The sequence below is a fragment of the Dendroctonus ponderosae genome, unplaced genomic scaffold (genome assembly GCF_020466585.1).
Source record: "Dendroctonus ponderosae isolate FM_Combo_2020 unplaced genomic scaffold, Dpon_F_20191213v2 Dpon_F_20191213_2, whole genome shotgun sequence".
Classification (NCBI taxonomy): domain Eukaryota; kingdom Metazoa; phylum Arthropoda; class Insecta; order Coleoptera; family Curculionidae; genus Dendroctonus; species Dendroctonus ponderosae.
Window position 1 is genome coordinate 7,925,749 of NW_026018165.1, and position 27,012 is coordinate 7,952,760.

At 34.6% G+C, this 27,012-nt stretch overlaps 3 protein-coding genes across 6 annotated transcripts in view; 1 reads left to right on the forward strand and 2 right to left on the reverse strand.

Moving 5' to 3' along the window:
* Positions 1–27,012, forward strand: part of LOC109537802 — a 67,581-nt gene that overhangs the window by 29,508 nt on the left and 11,061 nt on the right. For 2 of the 4 annotated variants that reach the window (XM_019904692.2, XM_019904691.2), the window contains exons 2-12: positions 18,529–18,616; positions 18,736–18,987; positions 19,042–19,348; positions 19,407–19,765; positions 19,868–20,008; positions 22,635–22,777; positions 22,846–23,045; positions 23,120–23,291; positions 23,358–23,551; positions 23,997–24,047; positions 24,422–24,553. In XM_019904692.2, the coding sequence (XP_019760251.2) occupies positions 18,529–18,616; positions 18,736–18,987; positions 19,042–19,348; positions 19,407–19,765; positions 19,868–20,008; positions 22,635–22,777; positions 22,846–23,045; positions 23,120–23,291; positions 23,358–23,551; positions 23,997–24,047; positions 24,422–24,553 (2,039 nt within the window). Of the gene's footprint in view, positions 1–5,856; positions 5,952–9,315; positions 9,423–18,528; positions 18,617–18,735; positions 18,988–19,041; positions 19,349–19,406; positions 19,766–19,867; positions 20,009–22,634; positions 22,778–22,845; positions 23,046–23,119; positions 23,292–23,357; positions 23,552–23,996; positions 24,048–24,421; positions 24,554–27,012 lie in introns of those variants that run through there. The other 2 variants (XM_019904693.2, XM_019904694.2) reach the window with 2 other exon arrangements.
* LOC125503522 (histidine-rich glycoprotein-like) lies at positions 11,507–16,720 on the reverse strand. The gene is made up of 2 exons (XM_048664075.1): positions 14,304–16,720; positions 11,507–13,992 (listed from the first exon to the last, which is right to left on the reverse strand). Exons 1-2 carry the CDS (start codon positions 14,313–14,315, stop codon positions 13,069–13,071), a joined length of 936 nt encoding a protein of 311 aa, XP_048520032.1. The 5' UTR covers positions 14,316–16,720; the 3' UTR covers positions 11,507–13,068.
* The window catches only part of LOC109537810 (charged multivesicular body protein 2b-B), a 27,671-nt gene continuing 20,457 nt past the window's right edge, over positions 19,799–27,012 (reverse strand). The window contains exon 6 of the mRNA XM_019904706.2: positions 19,799–19,988. The gene's annotated coding sequence lies outside the window, so the exon portion shown is untranslated. The remainder of the gene's footprint in view (positions 19,989–27,012) is intronic.

The window sequence follows — 27,012 nt, forward strand, 5'->3', positions numbered from 1 at the left end:
TAATAATAGTATTTTTAAAACAGAAAAGCCACTAAGGAATCTGAGAAAGTTCTCCTTATTTCACTTTTGACATTTATTATCCAGTCCGGCCAACTAAAGATGTAGAGAAAGATGTTTTATTGCTCAACATATCTCCGCGATAACTAAATCAAAGCCACTAAATTTGGTCTTGTTTGGAAAAACTTGGCGTACGCCATCTCATTCTTAAGCGATAGAAATCTTTATATGAAATTTTAAAGCAATTTTGTAACATTTTAAATGAAGATACCTATTTTTAAACAACAATAAACAAGAAAGACAATTAACGATAACGAAAGTTAAACCCGCTCTATAATATCTCTTTACTAATCGACGATTTATTTACTCAATTAACTAAACCCAAGAAACTAAATGTTCAATTAAAAGTATGCTGACGAGGGAATTGTTTAAATAAAGGATGCAAAGTCTAAATTGTTATTAGTGTCTTCCTAAGTGTGCAAAATGTTTGCCTTCCTTTTTAAGCACAGGTCAAGTCTAATTGAAGTTGAGTGTTGAGTGGACAGTGCTTTGCACCTCAGCTGCCCGAATGAGGAGTAATGCTTCTGAAATTTTCGTTTCATTTTTCCAGCAAGCAAAAGTCTGAAGAAAGTAAATCAGGTGATATGGCCGGTTAGAACATATGTTCTTATCTATTTTAGTTCTCGTTTCGAATATTGATTGAAAAACGTGCTTTACCTCATTGAATTAGGAACATATAGAATGATAAATGTTTGAATGAATGTACATTAAACTTTTTTCAATACAACAAACCCATTTATAAGATTCCAATTTCCCAAAAAAAAAAACAATTAAAAAAATTAAACAGTATGCTTAATGGTAAAATATTCCTATTTAGGCCTGTGGGTTTTTTGGTCTAAAAGTACACCTACTTCTAACGGTATGTTGCTCTTTCTGTGCAATTGGTGTAAATATGGCACCCGCTTCATAGAGTCCTGAGGATGACTTAAATATAGTCGAAACGTTGGCCCATGAAAAATAGTGTATTATTTTTTGACCATCATCTATTGACCGAAAAACCCACCGACCTAAATAGGCATATTTTACTGTTTTGTTAATTAGCCACAGTATGTTTAATCTTTGGCCACACTTCTCATAAAACATATTTTTCCAATCTTTAATAATCGACTTCTCTTATGTAGCAGATACACTTTATGGTGTGTAAAAAACTTGAAGAACGTAATTCTAATGTAATATTTGAACAGAAAAAGTAGTAACTCTAGTATTTGGTGTAATTTTTCTTGTCGTCTGCATGAAAATTTTCAAAGTCCAATAGCCTCGAAAATAGGACAAGTGGAGGGTTTCTTCTGGAGTCGTTTTGACGAGTAATGTTTGTTCTTTGTTTGCCCATGCTGTGCTTTTTCTGCCCTTAAGGTGCAAATATTGACAATTTATTTCGTCTTTTGCATGCGATATACTGTTAAAACCTTAAGTTGCTACTCATTTTAAATCGAAAAACATGAATTTTTATTCGCAACACTGCAATTGGAAACACCAATTTTTGGATAAAGATTTGCAAGGAACGCACCTTTATAAAGATATCAGTCAAGGGCTTCCACTTCACTAGAAATACAATATAAATATAAGTATAATAGTTTCAAAAAATTGCATAAAATATTAGTCCCAATTCACAGAAAAGCAAATGAGAAAACTACTTTTTAATAGCTAAACTATTACTGACAAAATGAGTTTTTGTTCATGACCCTGAGCCGATTTGAAGAGATGCTTTTAAAATGCCATAACTTATATTTTTTTAAAGAAATACATGTCTAGGCTGGCGTAGTTAATGCCAAACCATTAAGTGCATATAATGACATTCGATTAGCTTTCGGAAATAACTTATAAAGCGGTTCAATTTACGGTTTAATAGCCTTTTAAGCCCGATGTCAATTTTATCATCAATAACGTAGAAGAAATACGAAAATATAATGGAAAAGTATGAGCAATTGCCTTAGAAAATATCACAGATAAAAGAAACGCTAAAGCAACTACTTAACGTGCTGTAATACCCCTTATATAAATCTTGCTTAGAATGGTACCTACACTTTGTGAAAAATATAATTGTAACTTATACTCAAGGTTCTAGTGCTTAGGAGCTTAAGTGACAATACTATTATAGTAATTTGTACTTTAGTGCCCACCATGTATTATCTGCAATGTAGTAACTAAGTTAATTGCATGTTTATGCATGCAACAAGATGTTATTAAAATAGACTCTGGCAAAAATGCAGTTTGATTGCCTCTCTAAATGATTCATCGCCTTGTTCAAGACGTCGTACATCGTTGGATTGAAGAATAAATGCAATGTCAATATTCAATAAGCTAGCCGCACTTCTGTGAATTTGCAAAAAATGTTATGTCTGACGTCGCTAATATATCTACATACGTAGGACTTATTCAGTAGCTGTGACTTCATTTATTCAAACTGTTGAGTTACTTGCTTCAAGTCGACGTGTTTCCTTTAAATATTTAAATTGAACATATACTAGAATTGAAAAATAACAAATTCGAATTCCTCAAGTTCATCTAGTAAGAAAGTCTTCAGTCCAAGTTACAGATTTTTTTGTATTTATGTTAAAGTTCAGATCGGACCTCTAAAGCTTGGTGGATGATTGAACCACGATAAGTGTTAAAAACCGCGACATTAATTAAAGCAAATGTGTTTTAGCATTTTTTATGTCATTAAATATTTTCCTTTGAGCAATTTTACTTTTCTTTGTGATTATAAAACGCATACATAAAAACTTATTTAATTTCGGTTATTTTTTCTTGCTAAACATAAGAGCCTTCAAAGTGGAAAATAATAGAACAACACAGAGTTGCAATTTCCTAATTAGTTTGATTACATTGAAATAATCCATTGTTTTCGTTGTTATTTATTACCATCGTCCTTACAATAACACGAGGAATACACATACAATTTTATTTAATTCACCCAAACAAGTGTGACTAATGTGAGAAATTTATCTATTTTTATCGATACTGGTTGTAACAGTTATTGGGAAAATTGTCTATTTACATACGTCTCCAAATACGTATTCATTAGATGATTCATATTGCTTTTATCGCTGAAATGTACATGTATTCATCGTGCTAATTCATTGACGTATGATGTGTATTGGTTAATTACATTTTATTGTTGTCAATTTGTTAAATCGTAATATCAGATTATTAGCAATTTTGCTTTCCGTTGAGAAAAAAATATTTAAAATAATTGTAGGATTTTTGAATAAGTTTTACACAATTGAATAGCAAAAACAAAATACATCTGTTGACTATAAAAGGATAATGTTTTATTTTCATCAGTCTGATAACAGGCCATTCATAGTCTGTGTGCTTACAAGGATTTACCTATGATAGAAGTAAATCATTAATTGATGGAATGTTTTAATAAATTCGTGTTGATGCATTGGAATTTTCTTTTGTAGGGTATAAAAATATGACAATCATGTTGAAAAATCGAGATAAAGTTTCACCCAACATCACCATTTCATAGTCACTTGATACGTTTAAGGTTCAAATTTGGATTGATTGGCACATAATGAAAATTGAAGACCCTAAAATTTAACTCAAACATGAGTTTCTCCGATACTGGCAGAAACATTTGCCATGCCTTCTTAAGTTTGATGCAAAAGAAAAGCTTTCGATTAGAAAATTATATATTTTTTGTGAAACTTCATCCTTTCGGATGCTCATCAATTCTTTATATTTAATTATTCTAATACAGTAAACTCACAAAGATCGTATTTTAGTTAAAAAGTAATATTACTGAAATACAGATTATTTTGTTCCTATATTAAATTGTGGTTAATGAGGATGCTTAATATTCTACGTACAAATTTATTATCTACAGATAGTAGAAAAAATTAAAACCCGACGATATAAGTTGCCAAATAAAATAAAAAAGTAACATGAAAATTCTAATTAATACCATTTTCTTGAGGCATTTTAATTGCATCAATAAAACTGTTAGCAAATCTGAAAAGACATACAATCATGTTAAAAACAAAAATACATTTAAAATGTTACAAATTTTTAATACGTTTAATATGTTATTATTTATTAAAGTTTTAAGTGAGTTTCCTACCTATGAATGATGAATATGAATACATTCTAAGAAAATCTACATGGAGTCCAACAGACAAACAGACCAATTTTTACAGGAACTTAATTTAAATTCAAATAGTTTATGTGAAAATGTTCATCTTGTAAAACCTACTCATTTTAAGCTCCAATTTTTTCCGCTGCTTTTTTTAAGCTGCCTTAATTGCGTTTGCAGCAAATAAACCTGGCATTGTTTACGTCTGTTCAAAACGAATTTCTGCAATTAGGCTTAACTAAATTTATGCAATATTTACCAAAACTCACACCAAATAAATTTCCTCAATTGCGTATTTTGATTGCATTGAGTAATTCCTTTTGGCAGGGCTTTGCTATACATCGTCCAGACACGCTTAAAACCATCACCACCGGTATATTTTTAAAAAACGAAAATTGCTGATTTTTTGCTGAAATGTTTTTTAATTGACCTGCTGATAGATATCAGAAGTAATTACAATGTTTTCCATGCAATAAAGACAAATTTTGAAAAATGGTATTAAATTGGATCAAGTAAAATTACAAATTATATATAAAAATACGAATATGTTTTCAGCATATTTTGTCTGTAACTTCCATAGGTTTTGATTATTTTTTACTTTTTCTGGTGTTATTCTGCCAATAGTGTGAGTGTCATTTTTCTACTTTTTGGGCGTACAGAATGTGCAATTTTTGCATTTTTAAATTTGCCCAAATTTTAATGCCTTCGGCCTCTTTTCATATAGTCCAGTGCCAGTTGCAGGAAGATCTAACTGAGAAACTATAGCTCAATCTCAAACAAATAATTAATTTATTTTCGAACCTTGTTACATTTTTAATATAACGAATTCAATTGCATATTATTGCATATAATTGTATTTAAATGCTGTAGTGTAGAACTTCGAGTCTTTACTAGTGAAGCTGCGGGCAAATTCTGGGCTTCCCATTATTATTTCAGTAATAATTTTTCTTCTGATGGTAAATGTGTGTATAGTTTATATTAGTGAGTTTTTCGGGCTTGTAGGCCGATGTAGATAATAATTTCGTTCCAACGTTTCGCAAGCATGAATGTCTTGCCTCTAGAAAAGTGTATCGCTCGAGACAATCGAGTTGAGTTTAACTCACCAGTTTCATAAAAATCCGAACTATTTTGAACTCATAATCAATCTGCGATTTGTTGCAGCATAAGTTGTGTGAAACGATTTTTGATTCTGTAATTTCATCTTGGCAGAAATACTTTTCAACATTTTATCTTACTTTCTTATCTAATACAATCAATATACTACACAAGTTTATAGCTCCTCAGTTTTCGTTATTTATTTTTTAGTACTATTTTCAAGTTGTTCCATCCTGTCATCTGATCGCTTTATTTCTAGAAGCGGTTAATGCTGTTAACGCATGCACTGTAATCGATGACGTTCCGGTCTTTTTACATCCATAAGTAGTCACCGGTAGGTAATCAAATAATTAATCCATGACGTGCTCTTATTATTCCATGTAGCGTCTATAATCGTCCCGACGCCCAAGTGTGTGTCCATTTTTAGACACGCTGAAATCCCAACTTGAGCGCGTTCGTTCCTTCAACAAATCTGATCTTCAGTTGGAAAACTTCTGCGATGCAACAAACTTCTTCGGAAATTGGACGTGATCGAGAAAAAGACAGACGTAATTTGGAACGATTTCGAGTTACCCTCACTCGAGAATAGATGAATTCTGACACTTCGGGAGAATTCGGGAATTGCAGCGCCTTGACTCAGACTCGCAAATTATCAGTTTTATCCCGAAATGCGACTATTTTAGTTTTAGTTTTTGTTTTTGGCATTGGCACCATTTTTTGAGTAAGTACTTTGGCTGAGTGTGTCTTCCTTCATCCCCCAAAGGCTTTCAATACCTACTAATCGTCTTCTAATGGAAAATCCGCGTTTCTCGATGGTAAACTCAATCCCAAAGCTTTTCTATTTCAGCTTTTAAAATGGCGATGGAATAGTATTTTTAGATTGACAACAGGTGTAGTGGCTATTTGCGAGGAAATAGTTCAGATTTTATGAGGTTGCACTTTACCTTATCATGTAATGAAGGCTAATGCAACAGAGCAATAAAAATTTGTTAAAACGCCCGCAAGTCCCAGAGCACAATTAAGGCTTTTCTTTGATCTTCACTTTGTTCATTGTTTCAAAAAAAATTCGTTTCTATTTAGTGCAATTGGGATGCTTATTTTCTACTTCTATTTTATTTTCTTCTTTCATTGTTTTTTTTTTCTTCGCGTGATTAGATATCACGTATCAATTTGGTTTTGGTCAAATGCAAGGATAGATGGCGACATAGAGCTAGCTGTAGGCAACACATTCAGCACCTAATTAAATAAAGCGACGATAGAAAAGAGAAAAACAGGAGCATATTTTACAAAATATGTGACATTCAAAGCCACTTTTTGCCTTTTAACTCCGACATTAATTAGGAAAATGACTATTTGCGATGTTCGTTTTGCGAAGTTTAATAATTGATAATAAAGTTTTCATTTTAGACTAATTGAGCATAAAAAAATAATTATTTTGTTGCAAGGACCACTTGAAGAAATAAATATCAGTTCCTTTGCCGGTTTATGCTCTCAATACTGAAACGAGTAATTTGCATGTCTGATTATTTGCAAAATACATTGATAACAAACATTTTCTTGTAGTTATTTGCGGCATTTTAAGCCAGACGTTAACAGAACTGATCCGAGGCCCAAAATTGACCGTTTTTTTTATTTATTATTATAGATATAAATCTTAATGAATATCTAGCAAAGATATGTATTCATCAGTGGTGTATTTTAAGAAGCTGAGTGTTAAAAATAGTGCCCCAGATAACTTATTTTTATCGAACTGAACTTCGTGTATCCACGCAAAGATTGAGTTTATTCCCATTGCAGATGAAATTATTGTTATCATATTAATGAGGAGTAGTCTGTACAATCATTCTTATTGATGGTGCAAAAATAGCAAAGTAGTCTTTATGATTGCAAGTGTTTTTAATTTTAATCCTGTTGCTTCTTTTATTTTCTGTTTCTTATTAACGCCGAACGATAATTAAATTCGATTTTCTTCGCTCTCAAAATCGAGATGGTAGAAGACATCAAAATGGGAAGAAAATGAATGTTCAAATTCGAACTCAGCAAGAGCAGGAATTGATCTGTGATTTACAAATAAAGCAAAAACGTTGCGTGAAAAAATCCACATCATGAAATATTTATCCACAAAATCCAAATCATAATATATTAAGGGTTTATATTAACATATATACAACATATAAACATGTTTGATAGGTCGACTTCTTCCGAACTTTATTGAAGATCATCGTGAGACAATCTCTATAATGACAATCTCTATAAGATCAATCAATATAATGTGAAATTCTTCGAATAAAATATGTTTAATAATATAATTTAAAACTAGTACATTTACCAGGACGGTGGAATCTTTTGAACCGGTAGAAATCTTATTTGGGTTATGGTTGACATTAATTTAATTAAAATCTTTTATTTCATTAATTGATTTCAAGTTAAATAATCCTTATTTTTTGATGTGCTAGAAATGGAAACATTTATCTTAATCAGACAAATTTACACATGTGCTTATGAGAGCACTATGATTAAAATTCCTCAATAAAACTTTCAGTCATTATCACCAGTAATGTTAAGATTCTTACAAATCACAGTTACACTTGAATTGTTTTCCTTTTAATATATTTCCGCTTTTATTGCAAAAACTAAATAATTAATCATCTTACACATTTAGAATTTCTAATCTGTTTCTTCAACCTAAATTTGTCACGGTAAATTACAAAACATTAGCTTCATACAAGCAAGCAAAATGCATATATTTGTTGTGATCATTATTTGCATTGTTTATCGGTTCAGTTTGCTTAAGACTTTCCTCAAGAATTGTTCAAATGAAATCTCATTTATCAAATATTTACATTTACTACCGTATGAAATAAGGCGAGCAATAGACCCTGTGTAAGTTGAAGTTTTTAGTATTTGCCAACACGACAGTTAAATTAAAATTAAACATTAAAAAAAATATTGTATAAATGAAGAACATTATTTCAACTCAAGTAAATTCATTTGAATGATACACTTTGTTACACACGCCTATGGATTTCGATAGGAGGGCTACATAATTATTTATAAATTTGTGAAGAATGATTTGAGTTAATAATGCCTCTTCAAAAATTTTCTGAGGGGTGAAGTTTTGTTTGAACTGTAAAACTGCCATTAGAAAGTCATCTCTTGTAAAAAAAATACTCTTTTTGCACAATGGTTTGGATAAGAGACATAAAATATTACGATTTCAAGGAGTTTTGGAGAAAATAAACTTGGGCGTAAGGCAATGTCAAGAAAAGTATCTAATTATTTTAAGGGCGGCCAAAAAGCTGCATGCTCCATGATGATGATGAAATTCCAAACCACTTTCTTCAACTAGAAAAATCGGAAATCATCATATAAAAAAGCTCCACAACAAAACAAAACAAAACATTGTTTTTTAAATAGTTTACGCCTTTGCTTGCTTACTAACTACTTCACTGTTCACACGGTTAGTCTTGATTGAGCACAATAATTTCTAGAATATTTTGATAGTAAAGTGTACTTTCACATAAAATGTATAATGGATTTATATTTAGTTTTATCACAACTGTCTTTGCGGTTCTGTATTTGCAAAAACAATGGAAAAACTTAATTCCAGTTCAACAAAACTTCAAAGGACGCGTGGTTCAAAATAACTCGTTTAAAAAGTTGCAATATATTTTTTTTTAATAATCGAATAACTATTCCAGGCAATTGTTACCATGAAAAAGTGCAAGTCACTGTTTGAAAAGATAGCAACAAGTTATTTAAAGCATTGAAAGCGCAAGATTGGAAAAACACTTCGAGTAAGCAACTAGGGAAATTTAAAGAAAAATTTGTAACAAAAAGAAAAAATATTAGGAACAAATAAAACATCAGAAAGCTTCCGCATCGGAATTGGAAGGACTTTTGAAAAAAAATATGTATCCAGACAGAAGTCGGGGATTATCAAACTGCTATTTTTATCAGCGCGTTATTCCAGGTTTAAATATATCTTCGCGTTATTGGAACATAAATAAAATTTTTGGAAAGCTCCGAAAATTAACCGGCACTTTTCGGTCGTCTACACACATTTTCCGATTTGCAATTTTTAACTAGTTCGCGACGAGTGCGTGATAACTGACACAGTTTGTGTGTTTTTCCCAGTGCCCATTTTGGTCGAATTGGTGATTTTTTGTTGTGATTTTCATGGATTCTTAAGGTAAAGGAAATCGTTTGATTGACGTAATACAGATTTTCAATATTAGTAAAACTTTAAACTCAATTAGTAATTAATTATTTATTAGTAACTGCTGGTTTTCCCAATGAGACGACCGCGATTGTCAAGTTCGTAAATGCTTTCTAAAATGTTTTTTGTTTAGGAAAGTAACCCTGACGTCCAGTTTCTTATACATAAAACAAAAGCTCAGCTGRAAATTTCTTAGATTTGGCTAGATTTGCCGACGAATCTGCAAAAGGTCAATTTTTGTAAATATAGCCAGACTTCTAAAGTACAATTTGAGGTTGCTTACCAAAATTTCCTAGTTATTTAACATAACAATTTGCATTGTAAAGTTATTGTTTTCTATTTTCTATAAAATGTCTCGTTTGCTCAGAGTTGTAATAATCACGATTTTGGTTTGTATCCATTTTATTTTATTTTTTTGTTTTTATTGGTCTCTGTCTCACGCTCATTGGAAAGTTGTTGCTGTTTGTCTTATGAACATTTTGCTGTGTTGATGGACGATAAATAATTTCTCAATTAATATAACTTTAAAATTAAACACATTTGCACCAGTCTCATTGAAACTAAACAGGTAAATGTATGAAACCAATGGCAAAATATTTAAATTTGGACCCTCGGAAGTGCCAAAAAATGAGTGTGTCCTTATATTTTCAATAAGAACGTGGTTGAGCACTAATAACATCAATTACTTTATAAAAAGCAGTATTGAAAAGAGACGACATTGGTAAATCCATATAAGGGTTTGGCAATTCCTATCCCTATATGGATAGCGAGGTCGCTTATCTTCCGATTTCGCTTTCTTTGTAGTTTTTTGATAGTATGATCAAGTATGTGCTCAACCAATATTCAGCTTAAGTTCGCTTAATCATTTTAGCAAATATGAATCAACGTAGAACGAATTGTTTACTTTATACATATTTTAATTTATAAGCACGGTTATTTAGCATTTTAATGAATACTATATTAACCACGCTAAGTTAATCAAGCATTTTGCAATCGCTTTTGATAAAATTGGAAATACAAATTTCTAAGCTTTTTAGAGAAATAAAATTTTAACTTTGTCTCTTGAGGGTAAACCTTCGACTTTCACTGATCATTAGTAATAATTTTGTTGCAAACTTTTTTACTGAACGCCAAGCAACAGGTTTTTTTAAGCAAAGAATACATTCGTTTGCTTTCTATTAAAAACGACTGAATTCAATTAAACGTTACGATTGAAAGCAACATTTTTTCGTCACAAATGTAGCAATAAAAAATGCTTATATTGAAAATGACTCAAACTCTTCATTTTTCGACTGTTTTGTCGTTCTTTTTTTATAAATATTGTTCCTTCCAACTTCCAGTTGTATATTTATAGAGAATGTGTATTTATAGCAGCAAAACTTAAAAAATTGGAAAACCCATGCAGGATTTAAAATGCTTCATTTTTCAAGATACAGGATGTTTTCGCTATTTTGGAGTAATGCCCTGCATTTATTCTTGCGATTTTGAATACCGCCGGGAAGCTCATCGATTTTCAATTTACTTCTTTGCGTAAAACGAACTTTACGTAACGCTCACATGGATAGTAAAAAGTGTTAACTTCTTAAAAAAAAGTTTTTTGACGCAAATTAATACACAAAGCAATAAAGCGAATGTAGATAAACAACAATAGCTTTTTTGCTGTTCCCTCAAAATGCAAACAAAATAAAAACTAGAGAGTTTTGAAGAAACTGTTTTTTTCTTTTTTGAGAAACGTTGTCCAAAAAAACTTACTTAGACTTAGGGATTGCTTTGGTATCCCCTTTATGTGCAAAAGTAAGTATTTGCCCAACTCCACTTAACTAACTTAATAAGCAAATCATATTCTTCCCTTCTTCAAAATAAAAAATCATAAAAAAAGTTATGTTATCTTATGTTTCAGGCTTCCTTAAAGTTTTAGTACACAACGCAGGTTTCAGAAAAGAGAAATTTTTGAACCCAAATATTCCTCCAGTATCATGCAAGTTTATTCTTATTAAATCAACTTTTTTGGCGCCCTTATCAATATAAAATATATAAATGCATCTTTCAATTCGATATATTGAACAAAACAGTTGTCTCCTCTTTATTCAGTATATTCAACTTAGTAAATACGACTAAGTAAATTCAAAAGTTTACAAACTTCTTCTGCTAAGGCTATAATTTTCGTTTTATCAAATATTTACTGACTCTCACTTTCAGTAGTGAAACAGCACTTCACTCAATTGATAACAAACTCTTTTACACCTCTTAAGACAAGCAACTCAAGTTTGGTCTGCACAAAATCCCATCTGGTGCACGTAAAACAGATTCATTCATAAAGTTTGCATCTTGTCATTTCAATGATGAAAATCCCAGTTTCACGATTTGCTCCATTAAGCGTGAAACAGCCGCGATTTTCATGATTATTCTTTGATAACGTTGAGGGATTCGGATAGCAATTTCAACATGTTATTCATTACTTTTAAGCGCAGATTCGGATTTGTTTCACGTGTTTGAAAAAAATATTCCCAATAATTTTTGAAACATGCCGATGTAAAATGTGGCATGTTCTTGTCGTACCAACGTTAAATTTCTTTTCTTAATGTCGGTTCATAAAATGCATGACTTCTGCACGAAAAATGTGATAACTTTGACGAAAAAATCAATTAAAACTAGAGATTTAAAAAAAATATTGTTTTAATAATTTTAAGGCTTTCTATTACGGAAAGGAAAGAAGTCTTCGTTTGACTAAATTCCTTATCTTTCGCAAAGGGCCACCCTGCCTACGGATAAGATTTTTGAGAATTTTTCTATACGTCTTTTGTCAAAACGTTTTTTGTAAGCCTCGCACGTACATAAGCGTTTCGGCTCTCCTTGGCCTCAATAGCTTTAAATATAGTGATTTAAACTTAACCTCATCGTGTGTTAGATCTAATAGTCAGTAAAACGTACATACTTGAATTATTTTTAGATTTTAAAGCAAATACTTGGTTTTTGGTTCAAACTCCGTGTGATTCATCAGGCCGCCCCAGCATTAGGTTAATATTATGGCAAGTATTTAGCAGCCATTTAAAATAGGTTTTCTTGACCATTTCGACCCAGCTCTATTTTCTATACGGATAGCATAGAGAAAGTAAAATAATTATTTTACTTACTCTATGACGGATAGGTCTCAGTTCAATGCCAACCAAAAGTGAGTCATTTCACTGTTGAAACTTGAGAAGTGGCAGTCACAGCAAGAGGTTTGTCATAAATTCCTAAATGCCCACTAAGTACGAAAAGAACTCTTTCGATTGAGAGGCGGCGTCTAGCGTCCGGCTTTTGTTCGCTGAATGAAGCAATATGCAACCCAGAAAAAAGATATGTACGATTTATGGACCTTTTAGCTCTTAAGTATGTCGAACTGTCGCCAACGCAAGTGGGTGTAAAGTGTATGCATAGCCGACCAATGCCCAGTCTCTTAATTCATATGGTCCAATTCTTAGACCACTTTGCTCGATCGTAAATAACGTCGTTTTCGTATGGATATGATCAACGTAAACCCCAGTCGGCGTAAATAAGAATGTTCAATCATTTTTTTATATTTAACAGCTGAATATATTCAAAACAAAATCGTCAATCAAAACGGTTTTAAATAAACCTACCAACCATGCTTCTTATAATTAACCTTAACTTTGTGATGACTCTTATGTGTGTGATGATGGCTGCTGCCATGTTGATGCTTATGCTTATGCTGATGATGAGCTTTGTGCTTGTGATGGTGCTTCGCTCGATGCTTGTGCTCATGATGATGATCATGTTGGTGTTCCGATTTTTCCTCATGTGAATGTTTGGCTTCTTCTTTGTGTTTGTGACTATGATCTTCCCAATGCTCATGCGCGTTTTTGTGATGATGGTCGTGTTTATGTTCGCCTTTGTGATGGTGTTTGTGGTTCTGATGGTGCTCGTGCTTATGTTCGGCGTGAACTTCATGAACATGTTTACCCTGGTGGTGATGATCATGTTCTTGTTTGTGATGATGCTTGTGATCGGCGTGCGATTTGTGCTCGTGATGATGTACAGATTTGTGTTCGTCTTTGTGCTGATGTTTGTGCTCTTGAACATGATCGTGTTCGTGCAAATGTTTGTGTTGGTGATAGTGAATTTCGTTTTTGTGATGATCATCGTGATTATTTCCTTTTTCGTGACCGATGAAGTTTCTGCGACTGCTTTGGGCTTCTTCGTGTCCTGTTTGAGTTGTTCGGTCAGTTTTATCCGTTTTTCCATGTGTAAATTGTTCTTCGACAGTACGCTCTGCTTGCTCCTCTAACGCCACATCGTAGGAATCGTCTTCTGATCGAGAATGGTTACTTTCTTCGTTAGCGCGTTTAGTTATTTCATGTGCTTGCTTATTTTGTCTAATTAATCCTGATGGTGGAGACGATGGTCTTAATTGTGCATGATGAAAAATCAGTTCGACTTTAGAGGTATCTTTAGATTTTCTCAACAAAGGGCTGAGTTCATATGCGTCTATTTGATGAGCAAATATAACGAATGTAAATGACACAAGTAGAACATTGCGGTCCTGAAACAGATCAAATATTGCCTGAGCGAGAAATCAATAAAATTCAGAAAAAAATGATTCAAATCTTGCAATAATTGATGTTGTAGGTGTGAAAATTTACCGAGAACTCTACACGAGCTCAACATAGTTTCAATGTTTATTCTACAATTACATACTCTCCAAATGTCTTGTAGTATTAGAGATTAAACATTTCCAAGACAAAGTATTCTGTTTATGTTATTTTTGTAGCGTTTGCTACGTTAAAATATTAATATATACGACTATACACATAAATACTAATTTATTACTTTTTTGGAGGAAAGGAAACTTACCCAGCCTCCCATGATGCAAACCTAAATTATTGAACACCAAGCTGAGAATGACTGATAGCAATAATTGCCCATTTCGCTTTTATAATAAGTTTACAGAGTCTTCGGATGGCTGCACGATACAGTGCATTCACGCACGGAAGATGTTTTTTCAATTATTCTGAAACTACACTGTCTAACAAAATATTACAATTTAGGAAATTGGGTTCTCTGAACTTTCATTGTTATCTTAAATTTACATTACATATGTATATAAAAAATGTTTAAATTAAGCTGTTGTTTTCGCAATATTTCGATTCTTCAAAACAGTCAAACTGGTCTAGCAACCATTATTAATTAAATCGTAATAATGCAAAACTTATTAAAAACTTATTTATGTGTAAATTCGAAAGTTTTCTTCGGATCACAAAATTATTAGAATATTTGTCACTATTTTTAGTGATGTTGTCGCTCCAGTTGATATCAGCAAACAAAGTATAAGCAAAAATAGGTTCTAATAGTTTTCTGACCCGGAAAGAGCTTTCCAATTTTTTCAAAAAGTTGTTTCTATTTATATTCGTTTAGTTATTTATGATTTATTGATGCCTAGATAACTGACTAGATAATATACATATCAACAGCGGCAAAAAAGTGTACCAATGGAACAAGGCAGATTGAAATGCAAGCATTACGAAGAGAGAAAACACAACAAATCTGCAACACCCAGCAGATAGAGCATGTGCTAAAACATAAATGTGTTTTTTTCTTTCCTATACACAGATTTACATATCTGTCGTGTTCGGCTCATATATAATATTTATCTGCAACAAAAATATGGGCACTTTTTCCCGGCGCGTATATCAAATTACAAGAATATTGTTTTACAATTGTTGTGTTAAGATCATTATTCATGTAACAATAAACACAAAATTTCAACACTTACCTAAACGAAATTAATAACTAAGATAATGGGGAATTCAAGCAGTGTATGAAGTCTATCAGGTTATTGCTTTGTCTTCTGAATCTTATTATTTACAACTGGCCATAAATCCGCGATTACTTTCCTACATTACCGGGCTTTAATTAATTTTCTACACATGCCAATGGTGCAGTAAGTGTAGTGATATTGTGTTAACTAGAATTTAATATTTACGCCAAAATTAGCGAATTAGTTAACACTTTAAATAGCTTTCTATATTTGTGTATTCACGAGTTTGTAAATAATTGTCTAGATTTGTTGCCATTTGTTTTGCCCTATTGGAACTTATGATCAAATGCCATATTTGTTGATAGCACCTGAAACAAATCGAATCCAAGTTATGCGTTTAATTACATAATAGTTGCAGTCTCAATCATTAATATTTGTGCCTACATATTTTACATTAATTCAATTTACTTTCATTTCAATTCAATTTTATTTTCTACACCCCAGGAATTTGCAGCAAAAAAAAACAATTTCTCTTGAGGAAAAACTTACGAAGCAAGCAGCCAAGATTTGAAAGTTTAAGGATACGAATATTCATTCAATTCGATTTTTATCAATGAAGAATATTGGCGCATCACTGAGCTTTCCATATCACTTCTCCTTGTCGGTAAAAAATAGTTTTCTTCAATACGTTTTATTCATGCCTGGCCATGACAAAAACAGTACGATGTATTTTAAGCATAATTGAGCATTTTCATGCATTCCTGTATTGCTTTTTCGCTACTTTTGAACATGCGATCCATAATTACCTCCGTTCAATATGCTTCTGGGTGGAAAGTCACTTATAAATTAATATCGCGTGAATTATCACTCAACAGTCTCAGCGTGTTGTGAAGCAGTTAAGTGACGCACCAACATGGGAGCAAAAGTGGGTAAATTCAAAAAACAAATAAAAAATCTGAAAGCAAATATAATTTTGTAGGTTTTCGCAGTGATAGCGCTTCTTTTAGCTTCTCCTATCAAGTCCAGTACGCCGGCAACAATACAACCAAACCCTGAACTTCAGCCTCAATTGGAGCCAACTAAGGGGCTATTTATTGGGGCTTTACCTCTACAAGCGCCCCCAAAACCCATTGATGTTCCAGTTAAAGCTGCAAGTAGCAATTACGTGCCCTACGGTGTTTTACCCTTATCCCAAGAAGACGCCCTCAATAATCCCAACACAAAATCTCTTGATATCGCCCCTGTGGATCCAGGAGAATACTCCAATATTGGACTGGAAGTTAGTGATGTAGAAAGTGATGCAGATGCTTACAACGATGAAGACTTGCGCGATAGAGACACATTTGTGGATACTACTGGATATAATCAATATGAAAGCCATACGAGTTTTAACCTCGAAGGCCCAAAGCAGCTGGAAACGATAGACACTAAAAGCTACCACAAAGAGGTCGAACCTTTCGCGACGAATGAATATTCGAAACATCACCACAAAGAGCAGGAGGAACATGCAGAAGTTCACTACCATCAGCACAAGCATTTGCATAAACACCAACATAAACAGGACCATGTCCATAAGCATAAAGAAGAGCACAAGCACCAACATGGCCATAAACACAAGCATGAAGCGAATCACGACCACAAGCATCAACAGGATCACCAACATCACCACCACAGCGAGCACAAGCACAACCACCATAACCACCATGAGCACCAACATAAGCAAAAGCATAAACATGAGCACCACCATGGGCATCAACACAAGCACAAGCACCAAGAAGAACACAAACATAAACAGGAGCATAAACATAAACACGACCATTGGAGTGATCACAAACATAAGCACTGGAACGATCATAAGCATGACCATCATCATGGACACAAACATACTAGCGATCACAAGCATGAACATAAACATGACAGTCATCATAATCATAAGCATGGCCATAAACACGAGCATAAACACAGCCATCATGAGAGCAGCCACCATTTCCACCATAAGGAGAAATGGTAGCTGGTTTAGACTCAAGTTGAATTGTTGCCGCTTTGACTAGTTAAAATAAAATGTTACATGATACGTTTGTGTTTTCAATTTCACTCGATATGTTTTCCCATTTCAAGTAGTGCGGCTGGTTCTAATTTAGTCATGCAACGCGATTATTGTAAATATTGAATCATGCATTTGCATCGATTATGGTAATGTGTATAGAGGGTGATTCGCTAAGAATGGAATATCCGGAAACTGTAGATTTTACAAGTGAAATGGTGGCATTAGCGTAAAGGATGCCTTATACAAAAGTTGATCTTTTTCTTCTTCTTCAGCCAATTGTTGCCCACTGCAGGACATACGCCTCTTCCAATCACTTCCCTGCATGAGGCTTGAGCGGTGCTGCCAATGGGCGCCCGCTGTTCTCTTCATATCATCTAGCAATCTTTTTGGAGGTCTACCTATGCTCCTCCTTGTTTCTATCGGTTGTTTTGTCCATTGCCATTTAATGATGTGATGATATGGTATCGGTGACTTACGTTCTATGGTAACTTTATAATCAATATTTCCAACATTTAAAGTAATAACATTTTACCCTGAAGGTGTAACATCAAATTTAGCTCAAAATCTAGGACAGTAATTTACAAATCTCAATATAAATTCGGTTGGTATGTTTAATATCGATATTTCGTCCCCTTTTTGAGATAAATGCATTCAACGAACGCTAGGTTTTTAAAATACTCATTTTAAATATTAAATGTAAAATTGAAAATAATTAATCAAACTAATTGTTCAAAGTGACCACCCAATGGTGGTGATGAGTGTATCAGTGTCAATACACTTCACACAGCGTTTCGTTAAGAGACCTTCGAATTTGGAAAAACATATTGGGATTAGCTAATTTCGTTGTCAGAACTTTGTTTACCACTTTCCTTGCAACAATTTTTTACGCGAACCAATAGGATCTTTATAAACTCTATCCTTCATTTGAGACCAAATTGAAAAATCCAGAGGCTTGCAGTCCGGACTACTGGGTGGCCAAGCAATATCGCTCCCACGGCCAATCCAACGATTTGGAAAAGTTGCATCTACTTAAATTTGAAATTCCTAGCCCATTCATTTTCAAAATAATTCGAAAAAAACATTACGATATCTAACACCCTGTATGACCACCATCAGACTTGTAGTATCTCCAAATTTCGAATTTCCCATTCTTAGTGAATCACCCTGTACAATTTTGTGCGTACAATGTATAAACTGGATATTTTTATTTTAAGATCATTTATAGTTTTTATAAGATGGAAATGTAACCTGATACATTTTTTCTCTAATTTTAGACAGGCGCGGCTTCCTTGCGTAGGTGCGGACATCGGGCATATTCTACCATCCAACGGATATTTACCAACGGTTAAGTTAAAATCCGAGGTAAGATCCGCATCGTCACTATTACTTTACATCCCAGTTTAGTAGAGTAGCTATTAAACCAAGAAAAACAGCAGACTGATTCGCCGTTCACATTTTCTTCAATTTTTTGCACTTTCCAGTCATTAAATACCAATATGGATCCTCCACAATGTGTCCAAAACGCGATGATGACAAAAGACAAGAAGCCCTTTACGTACACCCCAGGTGGTATTGATCTCTCTGAGGTTCGCTCACCTCGAATGCAACGTCGCATTGAATGCAACGCCAATCTGGGGGGTGCAGGCGATATGCCGCAGCCTCCACAGCCTCATCACCAAAATGTCGGCCCTCTTCCTCCTGCTGCTCTGGCTGCAATGCGACCTCAAACGCAGGTACATGGCTTAGGACACCTGTTAGACTTCAATGATCACTGTAATTTTATTTAGGTCCAAGTCTTTCCTGGTCCACCTCCACCTCCACCCATGTCTAAGGGTATTCCTCCTCCCCCTCCACCTCCGACCTGCCCACTTCCTACGCAAAAAGTAACAACGGGTGATAACCAAGTGTTAGAGAGGCCCGACATGACCAAAATTATTCCTGATAATCCCATGGCACTGTTGAGAAAAACCGGAGGACCTGCTCCAAGAAAGTCCGTAGTGGACCAAATGTTTGAGGAACAGGTCAGACAGCCACCTGCACCTCCTCAGAGGAACTTGGAGGCTCAGTCGCCCAGATACCCGCCCAATGTTGTAGGTGTGTAAACAGAACATACTATTTCCTGGATAGGTTGATTCAGACAGTCTCTTTACAGAACGGCCAGGGCCAGTTTCCCCACCCATTCAGCAGCAACGTCAACCCCAAGTATACCAGCAACCCCCTCAGCAATATCAACCTCCAACTCCTCCACAAAATCAGTATCAACCAGCTCAAAGTCCTCAAGCTCAATATCAGCCTCCTCAGGCTCAATATCAACCTCCGCAGCCCCAATATCAGCCTCCTCAAGCCCAGTACCAGCCCGTTCTGGTGCAGCAAAGATCTACTGACTCGCCGAAACCGGCAGGATTTCATCCTCCCATTATTGAAAGACAGCAGACTTTGCCCAGACAGGAGCAGCCTCAGAAAAATGTTAGCTCTAGTGTTGGATCCTTGTACATACCTCCACTTCAACAGGTGAGTTACGGTCAGGTTCCATCCAAAACTGGATTAAGCTTTATGGTATTTTTATTTAGTTTAGTGGACATTTTTAAATGGTTACTTATAAAAATGTTTTAGCAACAAAAGGTGCCAACACCACCTGAGCGGGAACCTACAGTTCAATCACCTGGAGCTACTTTGAAAGAGGCGCCTCGTCCATGGCAGCAACGTGCTCCGCAGCAGGAAATCCCCCCTTGGGCTAAAAAAGAAGACGTTGAGGTAAGCAATTTGATTTAGATGGATCGCTTGGGCGTCAAAGCTAAGAATAAAAGATCGACACAACTTAAACAATTATGCATGACCCGATTTGTGGTTGTACACATGTGTTACGAAAAAACCGTTTCTGCATAGAAGTTTCTACAGGGATTGCCTCTTGAGATATTTGGAGTTTAATGTTCACCGCACCTCTAGTGAAGTAATTATTCGTACAGTTGCCTCGTTAAATATTTGCGAGAATGCAATTTTAATTAATAATCCATGCACCCAAAGGGACTGGGAAGAGAACAAAACCTGATAAATCAGACAGTTTGGAAGGTTTTTCTCGTCTCGGCACAACAAACATCTTGGAATATAAACAAATGTTGAAGCTTCGGGATGAACTGATTTGAATGTGAAAATTCAACATTCCATTAATTCAGAGTTTTTGTTCCTCCGCGTAGCAAATAAACTCTAAACTCGTACAATGTTCAATTTTTTGTCCAATTAGTGTCGTGAACAAAGGGACTGGGTTGGATGTCGATGTTGTGCCGAGCCTTTCGGGCACGACATTGCAAAGGGAGCAAAACCCGACAAACCAAATAGTTACGAAGGTTCTGCGCTTAAAATCCGTGTCGTGCACGGAAGGCTTGGCACAACAAACACATTGAAATATAAAAAAATGTAGAAACTGTGTTGTGCCCGAAGGGCTCGCTGATTTCAATGCGAAAATAAAACATTCAACTAGATTTGAGTGTCTTTTCCTAACGCGGCGCAAAAAAAACCTCAAAACTCGTACATTGTTCACTTTTCCGCCCAATGAGTGTCGTGTCCGAAGGACTCGGCACAGCAACCACATTGGACTTGGTTGACAAGAAACACATTGAAATCTAAAAGCATGTCGAAGTTGTGCCAAGCCCTTTGAACACGAGACTGATTTCAATGTGAAAGTTCAATATTCAACTAGTTTAAAGTTTTTTCTTCCGCGGCGCATAAATACCTCTAAACTCGTACATTGTTCACTTTTTTCATCCGATCAGTGTCGTGCCCATAGGGCTCGACATAATAAATACATTGGACTGGGTTAGAGGTCGATGTTGTGCCGAGCCCCTTGCGCACGACACTGGTCAGAGAACCCGATAAATCATAGTTTAAAAAGGATTCAAATCAGTGTCGTGCTCACAGGGATCGGCACGACAAACACAATGAAATATAAAAGAATGTCGAAGTTGTGCCTAGTCCTTTGAACACGACACTGATTTCAATGTGAAAATTCAACATTCAAGTAGTTAAATGGACGCGGCGCAAAAAATCTCTAAACTCGTACATTGTTCACTTTTTTCGGCCAATCAGTGTCGTGCCCAAAGGACTCGACACAAAAAATACATTGGACTGGATTGGATATCGATGTCGTGTCGAGCCCTTTTGGCACGACACTGATTTGAATGTGAAAATTCAACATTCAACTAATTGAGAGTGTTTTTTTCTTCCGCGGCACAAAGAAAAACCTCTTGCCCATTGTTTACTTTTTTCGTCCAATCAGTGCCGTACCCAAAGGGCAGAACAAGTACATTGGACTGGGTTGGATGTCGATGTTGTGCCGAGCCCTTCGGGCACAACTCTAACACGATATAAACTTGTCCATTGTTCACTTTTGATGCAGCAGAAAAATAATTACAGCTCTTTATTAAGTGCCCTATTTTTTTGTTAAAATTGCATTTTGAAATAGTTAACGAACTATTCAGCTGTACGAATAATTACTTTATTACAGAACAGATGCGGTGAACTTTAAACTTCAAATATCACAAAAAGAAATTCCTCTAGAGACTTCTATCAAGAAACTGTTGTTTCACAAAATACGTGTAAAAACATAAAAAAATATGCTCTGACAGCGTTATCGGATTCTAAGTTCCCACCTCCAGAAACCCCTCAATACGAGAATTCGTTCAGATGGAAGTTCAACTGCAAAAACATTTTTTTCGATTTTTTTATCTTAAATTTGACACGCTGTATTCCGAAAAATGTCCACTTTTTCAATAGACAAATTAAGAAAATCATCATCTTTTCACTCCAGAAATCTGTGGTAGGACTTTGTACAGTCATTTTACAGATACTCTGCACTTTTGTATGAAAATTTCTTTTACTTTTTCAAATTATACGAGACAGCTACCATGGAAATGAGCAGAAACTTTCCGAATTGAAAGTGGAAATAAAATGTATGAGAACAAATGGCCAGTGGCGCTCCACAAACTTTTCTGAATTGAATAAGCATGACCTTCGAAGAAATATCACCATGTACGTCTTCGCATTGTCTGCAGTATTTAAAAACTCATGCATCATCATCGGTAATTTGAGATAAAAATAAACGGAAATTATCACGAAAGCTCTAGAAGCTGTGAGGGCAAAAATATCCCCAAAATGTGCACCCGCTCTACTTATCTCGAAAAGGGCGTTTCCCAGCAAAGTTAAGTTAAAATACAGTGCACCATCGGCTGGCAAAGATTTGCTAGTATTAACTGACTCGCCCTGTATAAGAGTGCGTTTTGCTTTAACCGAACCCAGAGTAAATTGAGCTTAAATTAATTCGCAAATGTCTGTGTAATTAAAAAAAAACAGTAATTTAGGAGGTTATTTATTTGGGCCAATTTAGCAAATACAACCGACTGCTCAGTCTCCGCCATCCGCACCAAACAGGCAAAACAGGTGGCAACCACAAGCGAGTCCAGTTCCGCAACAAGCGCCTCCTCAACAACCTTTCATGCAGCAATCTCCTGGTCAGCAATTTGCTCCCAGGTATATACCAAAAAAACCAAATTAAAAACAGTGCAGCTAAATATATTAAACAAATGTTCACACAACAGAACACCTCAAGCGCATCAACAGCAATCTCCCAGATCACCGCCAGCTCAACAGCCCAACTCATTCCCTGTTCACATTGAAATTCGCACGATTCCCGGTCAACCGGATCAGGAATCTGGACAGAGAAATCCAAATGCTGTTTACATTACTCAGCCCCTTGTCTTGCAACATCCTGGTCCCCTAATTGAGCCACCATACAAAGGTAGGTGCTTTGTTCCAACTTTCAACAAAATTTCAGCATCAATAGGTTTCAAGATACCATTCGTCTTGTTCCAGGCCAACCAAGGCCTCAACAATCCCCACAGCCATATCAACAACAGCAACCGCAACAATATCAACCACCTAGACAAGTGTTGCAACAACAGGCAAACGTGGATGCTTCGGGTGCCAGGATTATTCCCATTCAAGTTGAGGGCAGAACAACTCCTTCTACACCGGGTGCTGAAAGGTAAGCACTTGACTTTGGTGAGCACATGCGTGCTCTTTTTTACAATTGGAAAATGTGTTATTTGAGGAATCTGAGCCGTCAACTTAGCTCTGGAAGTCAGCCACCGCAATCCAGTTCTTTTAAAGTAATTCAAAAGATGACTAAAACGGACGACGAAGAAGACGATACTCCTTTAACCCAGCATTCTGCGCGATACACCCAGGAAATGCCCGAACAAGTCAGAAGAATGAAAGTTAACGATAATAGGAATTTTAGACAAGGTACGTAATCATTCACATTTTGCTTCCAATTTTTGCAATAATAACAATATTTGCACTTTTTTAAGCCAGAAAAATTTTCTCATCATAAAAAATCGAATATATTTAAATTTACCTGGTTAGACTTTTGCGCGTTTTCTAACTTATTTAGATTTATTGCCACAAGCTACTTGGCAAACACGATTATTGTAAAAAATAAAAATTGAATTTTATTTTAGAAATATTTCAATTTTGCGACGAGGAAAATCCTAGATTTAGAGGCGGCACCATTCCATCTGAGCTGTTTAAGTTTTTGGATCAGACTGGTATATTCACAGCTATTTAAGGTGGTGGTCCTTAACTTATTCGTGCGGCTTAAGGCTGCAATTCCATTCCATTAAATCACATTTATATTTTTTAGGTGATTCTGCTTCGGAATTGCTTGTTATTGATTGATTTGTTCTTTTAGGTCCTCAACAACCGAACAATGTTAATAGGAATGTTCCTGTCCAAGCTGAAGGTAAATATTTCTTATAATTTAAGCCTAAACCAAAGGTCTTGACCTTCGTATTATTATTTTAAATACAATTAAATCTCTCAATTTTTTAAATTAATACGTTCATATTAAAGTTACTGGGTATTGCCCTGAGAGTAAGTTGCAGAACGGGAAGAACTAAGTGCCTACAATGTAATTTTTTTTAAATGCATTGAATTTCCAATTCCTTCTAGTTCTGCACTTTAGACAAATCTGGTAGCTTTAAAGCCAAATAATTTAAAATGTCTTTCTGGCATCCAATTATCATTGTTTTGAAACACTCACTGTGTGCTTATGGTAGATCAAGATTTGAGAAAATGCGTTTTTTACTTGTAGTGTTATTGTTTTATATCTGTTAGGTAATGGACAACAGCAATATGTTCATCCTAGTGAGCAAGTAGTACCTGAGCCAAAAAAATACATGGGAAGCAACATCCCGAGTAGATCATTCAAAATATTGCAAGCGATGACCGCGCCGGCAGATAGTAGTGGTAAGCTGAATGAAAAAATGTGTTTATAGAATCCAAACAAACGAGAAATGATTAAAGATCCTCAGTTCTTTAGGATGGGAACATTTTATGTTTATGATTCATGTCATCATGTTTGTGTTCATTATCAATTTTAGTGTAAATGCGAGCTACTACTTATGCCACACAATTTGATCTTGGAATTACAAAATAGAGATTTCATGCGTAAGAGTAATAAGAGATCGCACTCGCAGTTTTTTTCAAAAGATGTTAAATATTCTTCGATTCTGCTTCGAATTCTGCATCTACGGGAACTTCGGGATTCTTCTCATTAACCTTAACACTAAAAATAATATTTGCGGACATCGTTGCGATGGACCGTTTGAATTAGGGACTTAACCCCATCCCTAATATTTGTTTAATTTTAGTCGTCTTGCCTGCTTGCAACCTCTTATTACTCTTTGGTCTACCTGCATTTACAAATATCGGGGAATTACTTAGTCAAACCATTAGTAGGGAGCTTTTCAGTAAGATTTTTTTAAAGCGTCAAAATACCCAAAGGATTTATTAATGGTTCTATAGGGCTTCAATCTTCGAAGGCTCGAAAATTACTTGGATTAGAAATTTCGTTTGGGTTGTATATACTTATACTGTTCAGATGTGAACTTATTTTACAAAAATATTCTTACATATCCAAGCTGGTTTTAAAAAATTATTGTCATTTTTTAATAGATCATCAGATTTTTGATATATTTGAAAACAACTTGAGTCTCTTTGGTGTCTGTAATTTTTGGTTGACAATATATGCGAACAAAATTAAAAATACTTGTTCTTCTTTTTCAGTCGATTAGGAAAATCGGTTGGGAAGATAGAAAAATAAACTAGAATGTAGTGTTTATACTTAAAAAGATTTCAAATGCTTCTTTGACAATAAATACGGAAAAGAAAATTTTTTTGATCTCTACAAATCTTTTGGAATTGGGTTCGCTAAATAATGAACCGAAATTTCGTTGTTTCCAAACTTCACTAGGCTCATTCACGAAAAAAAGTAGTCTGCAGAAAAGCAAAATGGGTGAAATCGGGAAGAAAAGCAAATATTATATGCATTTTTCACTAAGCTAGGTTTATCTCGTGGAACTAACGAGTTGCAAAGCTTCTTTAGCTAAACTTTAGCTGAAGCCTTTGAACGAAGGGGTGCATTTGTGAACAAACACAACAAGCACAAGAATCGCAATAAACTGCAGGAATGATAGAGAAATAATATTCGTCGTGTTTAGGCTATCTGTTTATCGTTTTGCGCAAAGACCCGGACCGAATAGAAATAACTGTTCCGTTCCGGTTTCGGTCCAAAGCAACATTTTAAATTTAGATTTCAGCACGGTTCCGGTTTATAAAATATTTTCCAATTCGGTTCAGTTTTTTTCTGTTAATTTCGGTTCTAAAATCCATATAGTGCAACGAACGAGACCAATGATAGAAGCTTGTATTTTACAAGATGCACAAACGATCCACTGTTTCATACTGTACAATAATGTACAAGTATATAAGGATTGAAATTAAGGTAATATTAAATGGAACAACATTGAAATAAAGACTCCCATATAAAAAAAATGTTATCATGGTATTTTTGAAAAGTTTTTTTTCCTGTGATTTTTGACTAACGCGTTTTTCTTAATTCCGTAAATATTTTTTCTCTAGTTTGTGCCCTTACACTCTTAGCAATCTTTTTAGGACGAGTTGGTTTTGTTGGGAATTCCAATTTCGAATTTTTTGTTGTTACTGATCAAAAAACTAAAATAATTCAACTTAAAAAATTATTTAAATAGTAGTTTATAAACGTATGGTGTGTGTTCTTTGCATGTACGAGTATAACACGGGATCATAAGCTTTTTCTGGGGTTTCGTTCTACTTTATAGGAATTTTAAATAACTTACATTTTTTTAAGGGCTATAAATGAACCATGTGAAGAAAATTCATGCTGATTGACTCCTCTTAAACCCTTTTGCTTTGAAATTGTATGTCTTAAAAATGCTTTCATTTAATCGCTTAATGAAGAACCAGATGGTTTCGTTTCCATATCGTGTTGGTCTGGGTTGGATACAGAATTGCAAGAATTGCGCTTTTCTAAGAACACAAGTCTAATCCATAACGATCATTCATTATTTTACAGAATAACTTCTCTTTCCTCCATTTTCCTGAATATAACTGTAGCAATGGAAGAACCAGTTTCCTTTAACTGTTATAACTAACAACTACTAATAACAAAAAACTTATCATTCACGAATAGCGTTAGAAACAAAGTTCAAAACTCACATAAACAAAAGTTGAAAGTTTTAAACAATCTAAATTATTGTAGATAAGTTCTATATTGTTGAGGTGGATTCATTTTTTTACAAACTTCTTTTTGGGTATTTTGCCTCAAAAATGTTTGTCTTTAAAAAAGACAGAATTTCCTCACGTCTTTTATTACAGATTGATAAATA